Source organism: Capricornis sumatraensis, chromosome 3, assembly GCF_032405125.1.
Source record: "Capricornis sumatraensis isolate serow.1 chromosome 3, serow.2, whole genome shotgun sequence".
In the NCBI taxonomy this organism is placed as follows: domain Eukaryota; kingdom Metazoa; phylum Chordata; class Mammalia; order Artiodactyla; family Bovidae; genus Capricornis; species Capricornis sumatraensis.
Window position 1 is genome coordinate 53,841,927 of NC_091071.1, and position 20,529 is coordinate 53,862,455.

The 20,529-nt window shown below is 33.6% G+C and overlaps 1 protein-coding gene across 1 annotated transcript; it reads left to right on the top strand.

The window, feature by feature from the left end:
- The first annotated feature begins 259 nt into the window (after positions 1 to 259).
- Positions 260 to 20,053, top strand: ZSWIM2 (zinc finger SWIM-type containing 2). The gene is made up of 9 exons (XM_068969604.1): positions 260 to 424; positions 1,907 to 1,983; positions 3,347 to 3,387; positions 9,603 to 9,813; positions 11,307 to 11,558; positions 14,900 to 14,984; positions 15,644 to 15,756; positions 18,282 to 18,435; positions 19,244 to 20,053. The coding sequence occupies exons 1-9, from the start codon at positions 260 to 262 to the stop codon at positions 20,051 to 20,053; spliced, it is 1,908 nt and encodes a 635-aa protein (XP_068825705.1).
- The last annotated feature ends 476 nt before the right edge of the window (positions 20,054 to 20,529 follow it).

The following is a 20,529-nucleotide window of genomic DNA, read 5'->3' on the forward strand; positions in this document are numbered from 1 at the left end:
GCGAGAGATTAGACAGTGATGTCTTCGACCGCCAGTGTTGGGGATTAGAAACACTCCGCGGTTAAGATCTTTGCTTCTCGAAGGAGTGGAGGCGGGTGTAATCTCGCAAAGCGACACCTCAGCGCAAGGCACGCCGGGATACCGGGGAGCCTAAATACCGTCACCATGCAACCGACCGGCACGCGGTTGTCATGGAGACCGGCTGGCGACTCCGACAGCCTGGCTGAACTGCTGCTGCCTTCGCCCTAACCCGGGCAAGATGCTTCGCGGGGGCTGTAAAGCCTCTGAGAGGCGAAAACACTTGATCGACCGCCTCAGCTGGCAACAAGACCAAGCGCTGAGCAGCACCATCTACCTTCTGCGAGAGATGGGCCCCACCGCCTTACTGCTGAGAGAGGAGGAACCGGAAAACAGGGATTTCCGAGTAACTACCGCCCCCAACTCGCCTCGGCTTCTAGCCAGGCGGACCCGCCCATTCCCCCCAGACCCACCTTGTGTTGTAGCTACTCGCTGCCGACCCTCACCCGCGAGTGTTCCAGACTTTAAAGACGTGCGCATTGCCGAGCAAAATAGTATTTGTTAGAAAAGTTCCGTTATTGGAGGTTAAGGCTCGAAATCGTATCCAGCTCTTCTAAGATGATGGCCCTTGATCTTCGGGCTTGGAAACACAGCAGGTTTTATTTGAGTATATGGTTTGCTTTTATGTAAATTCTCGGATCCATTAGCAGTCATTAGCCCTGTAACGCAGATGAAATGAAAATCGACCAATCTGTTTACAAGCCGTATATATTTGCTGGATAAATAAAATTGGATTTTCTTTACTTTTTTGTCGCTCGAAGGCTATAACGAGACACTTTTAAAGTGTGGCTTAAATGGCGATTCCTTGGAAAGGTCTTGATGAATAAAAATTCTTCTTAATTTTGCTGAAAACTACAGATATTTAATTTTCACATATCCTGCACTCATCAGTCAAAAATCAGCCACCGCTCTACCTCCCAGAAGTTGACCTGGAATCTTTTAATTTTATGTTATTAAATTAAATTAATTTAATTTTAAATTAATTTTAATAATAAATTTAATTATTAAGTTGTCATGCATTTTAAGTACTGAGTACAGATTACTAATCTATGCTTATCTCAGACGTCCTTTTCCCACTTGCAACACTTAGGGCGTTTAATAGTTTAAGCCAGTATAGACTTAGTAAGTAAAATTAAATACACTCACTAATTGAAATATATGCACAAAACAAAAACCCGGGAAGTACTCAATTACTAACAGTCTTTAGCTACACTGCAAAGTAGAAATTCCTTTCAGTTAAAATTTGATAGATTTTTCTTTTAAGCTTTTAAAATTAGATTTCTTTTCACTTGCCTAAACATAGGACTTTTAAAAAACAATCTTAGCTGACAATACAATTTGTTGAGCAAGGCAAAGAATATGGAAGTGGAAAATTAGACTGGTGTCAAGAATTAAGATGTCCCACGTAGACTGGGAGAAGGCAATGGCACCCCACTCCAGTACTCTTGCCTGGACAATCCCATGGCCGAAGGAGCCTGGTGGGCTGTAGTCTATTGGGTCGCTGAGAGTCGGACACGACTGGGCGACTTCACTTTCACTTTTCACTTTCCACTTTCATGCCTTGGAGAAGGAAATGGCAACCCACTCCATTGTTCTTGCCTGGAGAATCCCAGGGACTGGGGAGTCTGGTGGGCTGCCGTGTATGGGGTCGCTCAGAGTCGGACAGGACTGAAGCGATTTAGCAGCACCAAGTAGACTGTATTTAGCCTTTTGGAGTCAACTAAACTATGAGCTGAAATCTCTGTTAATCCAGTTACTAACAATTTTACTCTATAATCTAAAAATTGACGAGGGTTTTTTTTTATAAGTATGCGTTTTTCTTTTGAAGGTTTCTCTAGGAAATCCTCATGTTTGTAATTGTTCCACATTTCTGAAAGGAGGGGAACTTTGTAAGCACATATGCTGGTAAGTGATGTTGTAATGATCTTCCACAAAAAAAATCATGGTTTATTACATATTTTGCCTTTTTCATGGTTTGAGTTCCGTAAGAGTAAAGAAATTTGGTGTTGAGAAAATATAAAGGTAAAATGATCATAACTTGTCAATATAGTCAATATAGTTTGAGGTATTTTATTTCAACCCCAAAATTAAGTAAGATTTAAATTGAGAAACATACTACCACCTCTACATGTTTGTAATTATATTGTTTTTAATAAGAAAAAAAATCAATGTTTAGATTTTTATTATGTACAAAGGTGAAATCTAACAATAAAACAATCTCCTGATTCACATCAGTGATGATAATTACATAGTTCATTATGATTTTTAAAAATTTTATTACATCCTTTTCAGTAAGCATTTGACTATGAATTTTCAAAACTGAAGTAGGACTCTTAGATTACTTATGTCAAATCTAGAATTTTTCCGCTAGAGTCAGAACCTGTTTGTAGGGGATCCCAGAAATGAAAAACAAAAAACATTCCCTTCACCTATGGACCTTTCAAAGCTTGCAATTTGGTTTTATTATTTTACATAAAATAGATTTTTCCTATTTTTATTTTATGCCAGTTTCCTTAGGACAGGGGTGTTCTGTTCTGATTTTTATGTAATGTAACATTTTTTGAAGTATATTAACCATAAATTTAGTGGAAATATAATCCAAGTGTTTAATATACTAATGTATATTTAAGATATTTAAGTAATAATATAAAATATGCTTCCCAGTTTTTTAAGTCATATTCCTTTTTAGTTGATAATATTTGAAAGTATTTTTCTGTCATACATTAAAAGTGATATGTACAGGAAAACAGGAATTATCTAGAAAATTCCTCCATTTCCAGAAGTAGGAAGCTTTTGTGTAAGTTGCTCAGTTGTATCCGATTTGTGACCCCATGCACTGTAGCCCACCAGGCTCCTCTGTCCATGAGATTCTCCAGTCAAGAATACTGGAGTAGATTGCCATTTCCTACTTGAAGGAAGCTTCCAGGGCAGTTTAAAAGGAGGGCTATGAATGCTTAGATTCCCTCACTAACCTTTCTTTGTGAACTACTCTATGTCATAAAGAAATATATGGATTCTCTCTGACAAATCTCTTTATTGCAAATGCCTTTTGTTTCCATGGATCATATGTTTTTAATATGTTTTTCACTTATTTTAAAACATAAATTTAATGTCTTGTAACAGAAAATGATGAGAATTTTAGATTTATACCTAATGTGTTCAGCAATGTAAATTCTGGAATGCCATTCCTGTTCTAAAATTAATAATACCTTTTGAGCTTATGTCAAAAATAAATGTTTCATTTTGGTTTTCTACTTTTGGATATTAGGGTCTTGTTGAAAAAATTCAGGCTCCCAAGGAATCATGAATGTAAGTTGTGTTTGTGTGTGTTTTTACTAATTTAAAGTTAACAAATGTAAGAATTTTTTATTTAGACATATCTAAATTTAGGCAGTTATTTTTCTAGGTGATCTGACAGCTGTCTGTAATGCAGTTTGTTACATTTAAGACAATTGGAACATTTTTCTATATAACAAAAAAATGTAACTTTATATGACATTTCAAAGTAAAAAGCACTTAATAATAAATGAAATGAAATAATTGCCAGATTTTCAGTAGACTTTCCTTATGTATTCTAAGGAAGAATTCACAGTAGTCTCTATATCTAATTTTATTTTAATTGTGAGAAAAATAAAAAATTGTTCAGATCCCAGAAATAGACAGTTGACATGATACATAATTTCTTTTAAAATTATTTACTGACAAGTTTTTATGCAAAAATGTATATTTTTTAGAGTAGAATAACTCTAATGACAGTAAACTCAGTAAATCGAGTTTAAAGTCAGGCATATGAAAATTTTTATAATTTTCAACTTAAAAATAAATTCTAGAATCCTCAAAAATAAAAGAGAAAGAAAAATAATTCTATAACAAGTTAATTAGATTTGTACATTTTATAATAAAGATGCTGTCATTATCAAAGTGTTTCCTGCAAAGATTTATTTAACCTATATTAGATTCATCCAAGAACTACAAAAGCATTTTAAAATTTATTAATAAATGTCTATAATATTCATAACAATTAAAGTAATAATTAGTTTTATTCCAATCCAGGGTATAGATTCTATTTAGACAAGTTCATTCCCCTCAAAGTATTTTATAAGTACAATAACAGTAGACATTTATAATTTCTAATAGACAATAAATTAATATTAGTGTTTCACAGTCATTTTTCCTTTATATTCTTCTCTCCACATATACATTCCCTGGTGGCTCAGCAGTAAAAGAAACTGCCAGCAATTTAGGAGACCACCTGCCAAGCAGGAGACATAGATTTGATCCATGGGCCCAGAAATTGCATTTCCTGGAGAAGGAAGTGGCAACCCACTCCAGTATTCTTGCCTGGAAAAATCGCATGGACAGAGGAGCCTGGCGAACTACAGTCCATGGAGCTGCAAAAGAGCTGGACACACTTGGCACCCAAACCACCGCCATCACATATTTTCTTAGAAATGTCTCACGTTGCCTGTCTCCCCTTGTTAGCCCTGTAACAGTGATTTCTCCATCTCATCAGGAGGCCGGTGCTTCCACCTGCCTTCTGAGCAGCGCAGTTCTGGAGGTCGCACGGGCATTTTGAGTACTCCGTTCCCCCATATGTGTTCCCCTGTCTCATTCCCCAGCTCACAGACTGACTTTCCCTTTTCTGTAGTCTCAAAGCTAGACGCTTCGGCATCCTTGGTTTTTCATTTCTCATCCTCTTCTCTGGTACAAATCCTGTCTATGTTACATCGTCCCTACTTCTCAACTGTGCTCTCACCTCTCCTCATTCTCACTTTCGGTCAAACTTCGTCAGCCTTTAGTACTATTCTCAGTAGCCTCCTTCTTTCCAGCACCTGCACTTTGCTGCTGGCTCCTTCACATTGTAGACAAAAGGTTCTTTCTGAAATGTCAGTTACTCTTCACTTCATCCTCTCCCAATCCTTCATACACAGGCATATTGTTTTCTTCTCTATTTCTCTGTTCTATCTACTTAAATGTTCACATCCTCTACACTATTTTCCATATCATGTCACAAGCTGCTTCTATACTACACTGCCCATTAGAAATATAATGTGAAGCACATGTATAATTTTCTAGTAACCATATTATAAAAAGTAAAAACAAATAGGAAAATGAGTCTTAATAATATATTTTATTTTAACCCAATACATAAAAATATGTCAGCATGTAATCAATATAAAAATTATGAGATAGTGTGATGTTTTTCCCTTTGTCTTCAAAATCTAGTGTCTTTTACACTTACAGTACATCTCAACTCAGACACTGAGTTGACTGTATTTTCATTAGAAAAGCTTGATCTGCATTTAGATATCATAAAATATTAAGTTGAAAAATAGATTCAGATAACACATAAATTGTTGTAAACATACTTCTAAATTTCCAAAAACTGTAGATTATTAGTCTTCCATTTAAATTTAAATAAAACAACATTTAAAATTCAATTTTTCAGTCACACTATCCACATTTCAAGTGCTCAGTAACCAATGGCTATTGAATTGGACAGTACAACTCTACCCAATTATATTCAACAAATATTTATTGTACTGCATTTTAGTTGAGAGCTCTGCTAGGTTATTTTTTAATAAATTGAATCACATGAATTGCCAATATTTTTTAATCTATGAAAATAGTAATTTCATATGGATAACTTTAATATTTTGTATCATATTATCCTTTGTATTCTTGAAGGCAGAAATCGTGTCTTATTCATTATTAAGTATCCCTGGAGTAGGAAAGTTTGTAAATGCTTAAATTTGATCCTATATATGAATTTTGAAAAATTATATGTCCTACTAAAAATATTTCATATAATGTTTAAAATATGTTTTAGCTACTCAACATTGAGAAAATCCTTTGTGTACAAATATTCAAAGAAAGTATGTCTCAATAATGTTGAAATGTATCATTTAAATGAAAGCTAGAACAAACATGCATGAAAATTAAAGTAATCCAAAGAAAGCTATAAACAGCTATTCATTAATATTATGTAAAGTATATAAATGTAGAGAAGAAGGTTACTAATAATGAAGCAGAAACATTTTGAACATTATTCATAGATTCTTTCCTAAAACAAATCTGGAAACAATTATTTGTACCTTAGTGTTGCATTCCAGAAACCTGAGACTTGCTTTTATTTTTGAAGACCTACAAAGATGGTTGAAGAAGGAAATGACAACCCACTCCAGTATCTTTGACTAAAAAATCCCATGGACAAAGGAGCCTGGTTGGTCACAAAGAGTCAGACACGACTTGTGAACTGAGCACAGAGATGGTCACATAGGAATTTTTCATAAAAATATCAGTTTTTGAACACTGAATATTTTTCCCATCACCCCACAAATATTTCCCAGCAAAACCTAGCTTTATTGCCTAATGAGTTTTTTCTAAATGCAATGTCTAGTAAATCCCATCTATTCCTTTTTTCAGTTAAATATTTATGGATAAAATAAAAACCACACTTAATGAAAAAATTTTTAATTCCAACCACAAAGATATAATAAATATTTATTTTCTATTTTCTTTTTTGAATTTGTATTTATACAGATAATAAATGTAAATGTGGGAATTCTGTGTTCTGCTTTTATTACACACTGTTACTTTATAAACACTTTCAATGCTATATAGTCTCTCTAAGTTGTCAGTGAATGTTAAATGAATTATGATATACTCAGAGTATTATATGTCATAATTTATTTAACATTCTCCTGTTGTTTGGCATTTATTTCTAAATACCTGTTATAGTCTTTTTTATCATGACTCATTTCTATTGATTTTTTTATTAATTTTTATTGGAGTATAGTCGTTCCTGTTGTATTCCTTGTATGTGAAACTTTTTCTTCTCTCAGTTATTTCTTTAGCCTAAAGTCTCATTAATTGGATCTTGGAGTAAAAGTACTATTGCTGTTATTTAGATATAATTGACATAAAACATTATATAAATTTCTGGTGTATGATATAATGATTCATTGTATATGTATATTGCAAAATGATCACAAAACCACACAATTATAACTTTTTTCTTGTGATGAATATTTTTAAGATTTTTCTCTTAGCAACTTTCAAATACGCAACACAGTACTATTAACTGTATTATTAACTGTAGTCACCATGCTGTACTTTATGCTCCCGTGACTAATTTATTTTACAAATGGAAGTTTGCACATTGTGACCACCTTCAGCCATTTCTCTTACCTCCTAGCCACCCTCCTACACACCTTCAGGCAACCATCAATCTGTTCTCCATATCCCTGAGTTTGAGGGTTTTTTCCTTTTTTAAGTATTAATATTTTATGTCTGTCACCCATAAGTATAGCTTTATAGCAATACTTTTGCTGATTTATGATTTCAGCAGTATATCAGTTTTCTGCTGGAAACTGATACACTGGATTCATGTTTTAGTCATATTTAATATACTACATATATTTAACAGCATATTTTAAGTCTCCAAAGTAAATAAAGATACATGGAAAATTTTGAAAAACTGAGATATTTCTATAATACTAGAAAAAAAAAAAGACTAAGTCACACAAGGTAAGAAAAGATACAAAGTTCATAGTAATCTATTCATTCCCAGTAAATTAAGAAAATAGTTTTCATTATTTCATACATCTGACATACTTTTAGAATCCAAAATGCCCTGATATAATATAGGGCAAATGAAACATAGCCTTATTTATTTATTACCTTTTATTTAGGTTTTATTCTATATCTGCGACTCATTTTGATTTTAACCCACTTTTCTTTGATATTAATGAAATTGAACATCTTCTATTGACTTATTTGTACTACATGTGTAAATAGTACTTTGGCTATTTATTTATTGGAGTAAAACTATAAGCTCTTCCTAAATATAAGGTTTACCCCTCTTTGCAAATGTTTTCCTAATGACATAATTATTTTTTATATGGTTTTATTAAGTTTTGTTATATATATGTGGGTTTTTGTGTGTTACTAATCTTATTTTTATTTTTTGTGTATATTGTTTTGATACTTTGAAAGTTGTCCTTCCATAGTATTTTAGAGATTTTTTTCTGCTAACTTTTTCATTTTATTTTTATTTTTCCTTATGGTATCCATGTGTAGTTGTGTTGGTATAAATTGGAGATTGGTATTTTTTTTTACTTAATTTAATTTTCTCCATATTTTTACATAGTTATCTCAGTAACAGCTAATAAATAGTGCTTCTTTTCAACCTTGTTTCATAATTTTTATTCTTTAATGAGTTTTGTATATACTATATAATAAATTGTGATATCTGATAAGGTTAACTGTCTTTCTCTTCTCTATTAAAGAAGATTCTTTCATAGTCTCTTACATTAATTTTTCCAAATTAATTTCAGAAGAGTTTTGTTTCTCCCTTTTATTCTCTGATTCATGTTATACCACAGAGAATATTTTGTAGCCAGCTCATCTTACGAAATTTTATTATTCAATATTTCTGCTACTGGGGAGAAATCTTTTGTTCTTCATTTTCCTCCTCATTTTTTTAGGGAGCAGATGTTGCTCTGTCTCTGTGACAAATAGCCCTCATTCTCCAAAGTAATGGTTAATTAAAGTATAATAACCTCCCACATTCCACCTGCCACCCCACCTTAGACAAGGAACAGAGATCTCTGTAGTCAAATGTAACCGTGATGTTTTCAGTATTTTTAGTGTGTAAGTAGTAATGTTTTTAGGGGAAAATGAAGTTTTTCATTATCTTGCAAGTGATTTTTAATCTGTATGTATTAAAGAATGTATAAAATGACTAGAACTCAGGGTGGGGGGGCGGGCAATAACAGCTGGCATTTTAATTATGGCATGTTAAGGAGAGAGGAAGAGAAAAGAACATGGGAATGGGCCAGAGAAAAAAGGAATCTAGGATGCCTTGATCAAAAACTACACGCACTGAGAGCGCCAGGTCGGACAGAACTCAGAAACTGCACATCCCAAGGTGTAGATAATATAGTTCCTCATAGGTTGTCCCGAGGAATACTGACCAAAGCTGTGAAGGATGTGGCTACCCAGATGCTCTCGTAGGGGCGTAAAACTGAGAAAGGAAAATAGGCACCGTGGAGTCTTGCTCTCTCATAATCTACTTACTAATTTAGTCATCTAGCAAATATTAATTATACTAACTACTCAAATATCTCTTCCCCTTTCTGAATTTGCACCCATTCTTTTAATACTCTTGTATGTTGATAAAGTATTTGTTTTGAATAAGAGATAAAAATGTAAGAGTTGATTACAGTACCAATCCAAGGATGAACAGTCATATAATTAATCTGAAATGTTTATAAGGTACTGCTTGTACCAACTTTTTACAGTAACAAGAAAATAAGAGATAACTTCCATTCTTTTTATAAATAACCCTCTTCTGACCTTTTGGCTCTGAAAGGAATACAAAAAATAGTAAATGTCAGTGTAATAATTCAACCAAGTCTGTCTTTCTGATATTTGGAATAAAAAATGCTAACTTTCAGCTTAAGTTGTTTCTATATCTTCAATTTGCCATCAAATTTTAATACTTTGGAATTTATCACTAGCTGCTTTGCAGTTAGGTCTTGTGGAAAGAGAAATCAACGATTTGCTTCAGGGAATACATCGAGTTCAAACTCCCCAACAAGAAATGAACAATGAAAATCCACAGATTGAAGAAGACGGTTACATTAAACAGAAAGAGATCAGTTCAGATGATATCTGCTCTATTTGTCAAGAAGTACTTTTAGAGAAAAAGCTTCCTGTCACCTTTTGCAGGTGATGTGAGTTTCCCTAAGATTCTACAAACTTATGAAAAAATCCTAATTTAATGTGTTTATAATATATTGTTATGAAACGTGTTGATAGAAAAATAATACATATTTAAGCAATCATATTTAATTGGCCTTTTATTTCCTAACATATATGTTTAAAGATGTCTTGTTCTTATTCTAAATATTTCTGGCTACATTTAAAGGGTGAAAATTAAAAAATAAATTCTACTTTATTTCCCTTTTCACTTTAAGTTATTAAAGTAGATAATTTTCATGTTTTTGTATTATACACATGAACAAATGCCATGGCTTATAAGCCGCCTGTTAATGCAGGAGGTGTGAGATGTAGGTTTGATCCCTGGGACCCAAAGATCCCCTGAAGGAACACGTGGCAGCCCACTCCATTATTCTGGCCTGGAGAATCCCATGGACAGAAGAGCCTGGTGGGCTACAAGTCCATGGGGTCGCAAAGATTCAGACACGACTGAAATGGCTTAGCATGAACAAATGCCATTGCTTAGAGTGGTTACAAAGAGTTTTCTGAAAGTAATGATTATTTTAGTTTAAAATGATAAAAAATTTTCTTAAGCTTTTCTAAATTTTATCTTTAAACCTAAATAATTCAAAATTCCACTTATACATAAATGTTTATTTAGAGTTTTGTACTCAAATATTCTTAAAGGCACTATAAAGTTGGACTTGGAAAATTTGAGCAACCACTTGGTATTTAACTTTTTAACTCTTTTTTTCCCTTGGTTATTTACTAAAATTTTCATCCACATTGTATTTTTTCACATAGCTGCTTCCTTTGCATATTTTGAAATTATTAACTATTTCCCCAAATATTATTTCTCTCAGCAGATATTAACTGGGTACTACCACATTCGTGTTAGTGTAATTTCTAGAAAATAAGGTGACACCTCTGCTCTCAGTAACAATTTTTATTTAAAAATAATTATTATTATTATAATTTTCCTCTTTGCTAATTCATTCTCAATTTAAAAATGAAAAACATAATGATGCAAAATCTTTTACTGCCAATTTCATTGAAATGGGGAACATTTTGTCGGGAATTCTGATATACTAAATTAAATATGATGGATTAGATTAGACTAGATAGATAAGATAGTATTTATGTGTGTGTGTGTGCTCAGTTCCTCAGCTGTGTCCAGTTCCTCGTGACTCTGGACTATAGCTCACCAGACTCCTCTGTCCATGGGATTTTTCAGGCAAGAATGATGGAGAGGGTTGCTATTTCCTCCTCCAGGGGATCTTCCTTACCCAGAGATCAAACCTGTGTCTCATGCCTCCTGAATTGCTGGTGAATTCTTTACCACTGAGCCATCAGGGAAGCCCCGTTTATGTCTGTAATCAAGCTATAAATGATCAGTTCCGAATCTATTTTTATGGGAAATAAAAATGGTAGCACAGAAAACTTATTTATGTAAATAAACTTTGCTGCATTCAAATGGTAAACATGGATTTTATTTCTAACAGGTTTGGCTGTGGCAATAGTGTTCATATAAAATGTATGAAGATCTTAGCTAATTATCAGGATGTGACATTGAACTCTTCCATGTTGAAATGTCCTCTGTGTAGGAAAGACTTTGGACCATTAAATCTTATTTTAGAGGAATTCAAAAACTCTAACAAACTTGTGACTGCATCTGAGAAAGAACGATTAGACAAGCATCTTGGAATTCCTTGTAATAACTGTCAACAATTTCCACTTGAGGGGAAGTGTTACAAGTAAGTATCAGTTAGTAAAATTATAAGTTTGTGCTTTTTTTTTAATTTAGAAAACTTTGAACATTAGACTATTAGTCATTTAAACTTCTTTTCTTCCTTTATTTTTTGTTTTTGTTTTGTTTGGGGGTTGGGTTTTGTTTTGTTTTGTTTTTGTGTTTGCCTTATATAAGATTAGGCTGCTTATTCAGGATTTTCAGACTAGTAATCTATGTTAGCCCTGTACCTCAGGAATTTCAGTTGTTTTATTTCCTTTACTCACACAGAGTATTAACTTTGCATTCTGGTCTAGATTGTGAGTCTGAACTAGCATTCTTTCTTGGAAGCTCTGAACACAGGATTTATGAAAGTGAAAGAGAAGTCGCTCAGTCGTGTCCAACTCTTTGCGACCCCGTGGACTGTAGCCCACCAGGCTCCTCTGCCCATGAGATTCTCCAGGCAAGAATACTGGAGTGGGTTGCCATTTCCTTCTCCAAGGGATCTTCCCAACCCAGGGATGGAACCCAGATCTCCCGGATTGCAGGCAGACACTTTATAATTTGGCTTAAATCAGTTTGCAAGCTCAGAGCCCTGCTAGAGAGACCTCTCATCCCCTGTATGTTCTTTGAACCACCTGTGAAGTCATTGCCGAAAACTTCTAGGACTGAGCCAGAGGGATATTGACTAGATCAACTGAAGTTAATTTCCCCCCAACTCCAAACTGCAATGATGCATGTTTTGTTTTCTTTTATATCTTAAACCACCACAACAAGATACTTAGGAGAGAAAGAAATTTTCATTACTTTTTAAGTAATCCTCAAACTTTCCCACAAGTCCCACAATAATTGCTATGCTTGGAAAATTGTTCTTTAATAATTAAAATCTTAAAAGTTAACTGTATGAAGAAGAAAATATCTTGTTTCAACCTTTGTTAAAATTTTTCTAAAATGCAGTCAGTCTTCCTGGAGTTACATTATGATGAGTCCAATTAATAAATTCTTAAAACCCTCTCATAAAACCGTAGACCTGTTTTTATCACCCCAACAGGGAATGATACCTCCCTCTTGGAACTGTTCTAATACTTTGTTCTCTCAATGTGTCACATAAAAACAAATCAGCCAGAGCACTGTTCGCAAAAGTCTTTATTGGAAAATAGCTAGCCTGAGAAAGCTCCAAAGGAGCCTTTTCACTTGAGGAAGAAGGGCAGAATTTTTATAAGGTTTAGCAGGAAGTGTTCAGACAGTCTCTGGAATGTTGGTTAAAGAAAATTCTAGAAAAAGGAAAGACTTGATATTTGGCACTAGCACCCATTGTTTTGGCAATCTGAACTTTTTCAGGAGAGGTGAGTAAGAAAAATAAGGGACTAAGATAACACGTGGAAAAGTAAGTTGGGAGAAATAGCTCGGGTGGGGAATAAGGACAGGTGAACGTCATTGTAAATTTTTCAGTCTTTATAGTGATGTGTTCCTCAAATGGTTAATGTGTGAATGGCTTTGGTAAATTATCTTGTTTTTGTTAATGACTGTTCTCCTCTGTCCCTCTGACTGCACATTCTGTCCCCATGGGTGATTCTTCCTACTACCCCTCAATTCAGGCATTCTCCACTGTTCTGCTCCCTGCCTGCTGTTCCACACTCTCAGAATAACTTCTATATGCATTTGATTCACAATTATTTGTATCCATATCAATTTTCTTTTACAAATTAAAGAATGCACTATTCCACTCCCTCAAATACTAAGATTTCATCCCTTAGCCTGAAAGAACTATTTCCAGTAGTTTAGTAATGGTTTGAATAAGAGACAAGATAAACTAGAAAGCTTTTAAGTTCTTTCTTCATTAAAGTTCATAATATAGCTATTAATATTTATTATCTTTTAATTTCAAATATATATATATATATCAATACAGAGATGCTTAACTTTTTCTAGCCCAGCATAATCTGATGTATTGAATAAATTACACCATTGATGGTAAGTCACTTCAGTTGTGTCCGACTCTGTGCGACCCCATAGACGGCAGCCCACCAGGCTCCCCCGTCCCTGGGATTCTCCAGGCAAGAACACTGGAGTGGGTTGCCATTTCCTTCTCCAATGCATGCAAGTGAAAAGTGAAAGTGAAGTCGCTCAGTCGTGTCCGACCCTCAGCGACCCCATGGACTGCAGCCCACCAGGCTCCTCTGTCCATGGGATTTTCCAGGCAAATTGCTCAGATGTTATTAAGAATCTTTCTTGTGTGTATAAATAATACTAATGAATAAATTAATACTTGCTGTTTCTAAGATGTCTGAAGGATATATTTTCCCACATTTCTCTTGGAAATAATCTTCTCATTCTTTGATAACTTGAGTAAGAAAATAACATTATTATATTGCTTGAAATGTTATTTTTGGTGAATATTGCTGCAAGTAAATTAGAATTCTCTGCTTGTGCCAAAATTTTATGTAAGTAACATATGTTTAGATAGAATTTGACAGAAAATGAAAATTTTTATCATATCAATAGTTTTTATTGCAAATTTTTTTATACATATAGGTTTTTCCATTTTGTGAGGGAAGAGAGGGAATATAGTACACTTCTATTTTCAAGAAACTTTCTACTAAGTATAACTCTAGCATTCATGAAATCGTAGGAAAACACTGAGTAATCAAATGATAGAATATCTAATAGGCTGTTGGACTTAAGGAACTTAGAAAAAGATTCAGGATAAGATTCCAGGAAGACATGGTGGGTGTGTGTTAGGCAAAATAATACCCTCCCCAATATATCCACATCTTCATGCCCAGAACCTGTATGTTGGGTTACATGTTGTAGGAGAATTAAGGTTTGGTGAAATTCAGACTGCTAATCATCTGATCTTGAAACAAGGAGATGATCCTGCACTGCCTGGGCTCAGTGTATAATCGCAGGGGTTCTTAAAAGTGGAAGAGGGTGGCAAAGAAGACAATCAAAAGGGATATGTGACTATGGAAGGAAAGCACGGAGAGATACTGCATTGCTTGCTTTGAGGAGGAAAGGGACACACTAAGCTAAGGAAGGAGGGCAGCCTCTAAAAGAAAGGACAGAAAAGCAGATCTCCCCTATAGCCTCCAAAAAGGAATGCAATTTTTGTGGACCCCTTAATATGAAACCCATTGAGACCCATGTCCAACTTCCAACCTACAAAACTGTAAGATAAAGTTTGTTTAAGCTGCTAAATTTGTAAGTTGTTACAGTAGCAACAGGAAACTAATATAGGTGAGACTTAAGATGGGCCTTGTCATTATCTGCATAGTTCCCAGGAAATGTTGACCAGAGTTTTTCACCAAAAACCATCAAAATAATTGGATTTTTTTTTTCCCTGTATGTTTTGGTGTTTTGCGTTTTTAGGTGTACCACATGTATAGAATATCACTTATGCCAGGATTGTTTTGATAGCTGCTGCCATCTTTCTCACTCATTTATGTTTCGTGAGGTACAGTATCCTTCTTGAATTTCATATAGTGTTTGTATTTGTCCCATTGTAAACCTAAGTAAAATCTAAGAATAGATAACACTCTGGAATAGAGCTGACTATGTCTGAATAAAAACCAAAGACCATGATTTTTTGGATAACTTTTTCATAAGGTTTTCTAGGCAATTGGTTCTTACTGCAGTAATTTATAAAATTCAACACAATAACAAATATGTGATGATATCATATATAAATCTTAAGGACAGAAATTAGTGGCCATCAAGCTTGAAAATTCATTTTGAAATAAAAGATCTCAACACACCAAATGACTTATTACTAATGATGATTTATGGTTTTAAAATTTCTTACATCACTTGAATTGAACAAGTAAGTAAGTGTCTCCTGGTGCTGAACTTACTACACAAGATAAAACATCCACAATTACGATTATTGATTAATAGGTTAAAATTTTACCTTTAAAAGTAATGTTAGAGTAGCTGTCCAACAGTATATAAGAATGACTAATAATCTGCAATTTCTTTAATGTGTTAAAAAGCTATATTTTAAAATGATGAGTCTTTACATTATTATTTTACTGATATGCATCCTACTGATTTTAATGCACAAGGTAAAAAGTTTCCACAAATTACCAAGTAACATTCACTTTTTATGTATTACAGAAGAGAAATCAAAAATGGAGATCGCTGGGGAAAAGGTCAGATAAAACTGTAAAATATGTCGATATTAAAAATGAGATAGAGGAAAAGATGCCACATTTTCAAGAAAAGCAAGAGTAAGATTCTCAGTGAAATTTGTATTTGGGGATATATTTAAATAATTTTTCAGTTTGGATAAGTTTTATTCATTTCTCTATTCAATAAATATGTTTTTATGAAATAATATTATGGACTAGATGATATAGTGTTCAAGTGAAGAGCAAAGCTCTGGAGTCAGAATGCTTAAATCCAGTCCTAATACAGCCGCAGGTTGGCTATACAACTTTTGGGCTAGTTATTTCACTGCTCCCTGCAACATTTTTCTTTATCTTTAAAATGGGGACAGTTATAGAAACCAGTCTTATAGAAATTTTGTGCATGTGAAATTAATACAGTAAATATTCAAATATTGCTGTCTACTATTATATTATTAATATTAATTCTACCGAAGGTTATATTAGGGATATAGTAGTTATAGTAGTTTCCTTAGTAATGATCATTAAAATGAATATAAAATTAAAATGGATAGGAGTTAATATAAAGAAAAAATACAGTTAGCTATGAGATTTGCTTTGAAGTAATCAGCCACTGGAACTTCCCAGGTGGCTCAGTGGTAAAGCATTCACCTGTCAATACAGGAGACATGGGTTCAATACCTGGGTCGCGAAGATCCCCTGGAGAAGGAAAAGGCAACCCACTCCAGTATTCTTCCTGAGAAATCCAATGAACAGAGGAGCCTGGCCGGCCACAGTCCATGGGATTGCAAAGTCATCCTTAGCAAGTCTTTCTTTTCTCATTGCCCCTCTACTCCACCCCCATGGAAGAGTGTTGAAGGGATTGGTTGTATTTCAAAACCATGACTCAGCCTCTTTACTAGAGAACAGTTTTTGTCATACTTCTTATTAATGAAAGAAAATTAAGCCTACTGTGTATAATTACTATATTAGGTACACTATAAAACATTAACAAAGTTCATTTTAAAAGAATGGGATAAAATTGAAATATTTTTTAAAAGACAATTTCAGTGAATTAACCAAACAAAACTTGTGCTTGTTCATTATAATATATATTTAAAATTTTATCCTATGTATATATATTTCTATCCTGCTGCTACTGCTGCTAAGTCGCTTCAGTTGTGTCTGACTCTGTGCGACCCCATAGACGGCAGCCCACCAGGCTCCCCGTCCCTGGGATTCTCCAGGCAAGAACACTGGAGTGGGTTGCCATTTCCTTCTCCAATGCATGAAAGTGAAAAGTGAAAGTGAAGTTGCTCAGTCGTGTCCGACTCTTCGCGACCCTATGGACTGCAGCCTACCAGGTTCCTTCGTCCATGGGATTTTCCAGGCAAGAGTACTACAGTGGGGTGCCATCACCTTCTCCAATTTCTATCCTACATATATATATATATAGTATATCTATATCTAGATAGACAGATAATTGATAGAATTCTGTCCAACCCAGTAGACAGTAGATACCTAGCCCATGCCCTGTGGGTGCTCCACACACTTCAGAGACCATAGCTCTTGTGGACTATAAAATGCTTTGTGGGTGTGAAATGAGCCTATACAAAGGCTCTCCATCTTCACTTTCCTTGGCCCTGGCTGGGTATCACACCTCAACCTATTAGAATGATAAATTGTATAACTAATGGTTTAAGAAATATTGTGGAGGTAGGCAAGAGATGTTCTAGGCAGAGAAAATGGAATAAATAAAAGAGTTTCAAGATGAAAAAACTGATTAAAAACCTGAAATAATAGAAACACACAATTGTTTTTTTTTAGTTGATAATTAAGTAACCTTGGTAAAGGCAATTTTTGTAGTTTATCTGCAGAGTTAATGAGAAGTGTATCTATAGAGTAATGAAAAGTATAGTTTTCTAAGAATATATTTTAACTTTATACTGAATAACCTTTGAACAGCAAGAATGCATCTAACCTTTAAACCAAGCTTTTGTTTTTAAATATTTGTCTGTTTTATCAGCTGCTAGTGGCATCAAATTTACATTGCATAATCTAAGTTATGTTTGCTGGTACTTTGGGTACAAAAATGGGATTGGTATATTTACAGTACGTTTACATAGTCTAACAGTACTGAAGTAGTAAGCATATGCCCCATGTGAAATAAGTTTCTTCATAGACTATGACCTGCCAACTTATCATAGTAGCCTGAAATATTTAATATGGCCTACCATCCACCTTACTTCCTACCAGATGACAAAGTGAATTGGGTTGTATTTTTCTAAACATCAGCCTTTGTGTTAGCTCAGCTCGTATATATGAAAGTATATAGTTTTCATCAAAATTCTGTTCTGGTTTCATTGATGTGAAAAAGCTCAACTCAAAAAATTTCAAGTTAGTATTTTTGTTTGAAATGACTACATTTTGTTCTTTATGAAGTTGATGTTGAAATTGGATCCATCTTGTTCAAGATCAAGACAATAGATTTTTAAGCTTTATAATGCATGAGACTTGTTATCTTCAGTTCTAAAAAGTATTGGCTTCACTTGCATTATTTATATGGAAGTTATTACCTGTACTATTGATTGCTTCCTGATCTATAATCACATATGACCATTCATATCTCTCTGCTTATTCTCACTTAGCCACATTTATACACCAAAACACGTGGTAAAGTCATTGCCTCTCTTTCTGATCACAAAGAAGAGTAAACTGCTTGCTCCGGGATACCAGTGTCGACTTTGTTTGAAGGCATTTCGTCATGGCCAACATACGAGACTGCTACCGTGCACTCACAAGGTAAAAGTCACAGCATTTTAGTCTGACTTTCCCTGTAGGGCCAGTTTTCACAAATGGAATGGCAATTTAAGTCTCTTCTTTTACTTTTTTAGTTGGATATGAGCAGAGATGTTCAGATTGAACAGTGTGCGTAAAAAGCTAGAGCAGAGACTATTGAGAAGGTGGCTCTGCCTCCCAAGAATGGATTCCTATGAATTAAGATTCATTTCTGTATATATTACTGAGAAAACATAAAATGACACTTCAAGTTAAATACTTTTGTCTACTTTGTTTACTGATAAAAAGAAAAAGCTTATAGACTATACTAACTTATGATTCTTCAGATGAAACAGAAATGCTTCATTTGACATAGTTTACTGTTATTTCAAATGGACTCACTGGAATCAAAGTCTTAATGTTGCTGAATCACTATGTGGTGGTAACCAGGTTTTTTCTGAGATAAAGTTGTTTTAATAAATTAACTTTTAGGATTTATGATATTATGTCTTACCATCATCATATAAGTTTTCAACACAAGTTGGCTATGACATTTTTATTATTTAATAATACTCATTCATTAGAAAGTAACAGTGAAGTGGTATCCATAGAGGGCTTTTCATTTTAATGTGGAAAATAGCAATCAGTCTATAACCAACTACATTTTTAAGAGAACTTCTTCAAAATATTTCCATAAAACATGATAAATTGTATTACCTTCCAATTTTATGAAAGTTTTAAAAGTAACAGTAATGATATGGGAAAATTCATATGAACACTATATATTATAAATAAGATATTGCATCTCTCATTAGCATAACTTTTTTTTAAGTTTCATAGGAAATGTATTGACAGTTGGTTACTCCACAAGTGCAATTCATGCCCTATTGATGGACAAGTTATATATAACCCTTTAATCTGGAAAGATAGAACGGTGAATGGACATGTACATCATTCTGTTTCAAACACAGACATCACTCATCTGCCAAAAAGGGAAGAACCAGAACTTTTTATTCCTGGTACTGGATTAGTCTTAAAACAAAACAAACCTGGAATTTTACCTATCTTACCTCAGCGTAATTCTGAAAAATTGAATACACCTCAGAGTCCAAATGATACTTATCAGAATATAACAATAGATAATCTATATTCTATCAAACTAGATGATTCAAATTCAAGAAAATCAATCTATGAATGTAAAATTAACCAACATTTTTCCAGCTATCTCCAAGATTTACCCACTGGATCCTTTGGAAAAACATCATCTCAAACACTTTTTCCTTCTATTGATCACAAGAATATAATACATCCAACTGAAATGAAAAACCCACGTATAAATAAAAAACATCACACTAGTCAAAGTCAGAAGATGAACAAAAGTTGTAAAGGAACTAACCACAATTCAAAGAAGATTCTTGGTAATAAAGTAAGAGAGGACAACACGAGATCAAATACTTTGCTTCCAGATTTAAATCTTATTGTCAATTGGGGTACAACAAAACTTAGTTTGTCTAACAGGTATAATAATTGTATGGGGAAGATTAGACCAAAATGTAGTCATTTATCCAGAAGGCCTATATCTCACCCTTTAAATACAAAAAGTCCTGAGTTATCTTTAATATTGAAAGGTGTTCATTTATAAAAATTAATTTATTAAAATCAGAAAATACTTGAATATCAAATGTAAAATTTTTGTAAAACATAATAAATGCTACATACTTTTGAAAAAAATATATAAAATTCTCTGCTATTATTTTGCCTACTTGTCTATGAATAATGACCTATATATATATATATACAAAATTCTCTGTTTTTATTTTGCCTATTGTCTATGAATAACAACCTAAGGAAATGACCTCATTTCTTATAAGACTTAAAGTATTGATAAGTATGTTTCAAGGTCTTTTGAATTATAAATAATTTTTAGAAATTTTACCTATGACTTTACATTGATTAAATTAATTATTTTTAATTAAGGAAATAGATTTTCCTTGCATTGAGTTACTGTTTTCAAACATTTCATTTGATAACATGTAACATACAGGGATTCTTTCCAGTTATTTTTTACATTTTCTACACTAATGATCACCACAACCTTATAGGAAAATCCAGATGGTG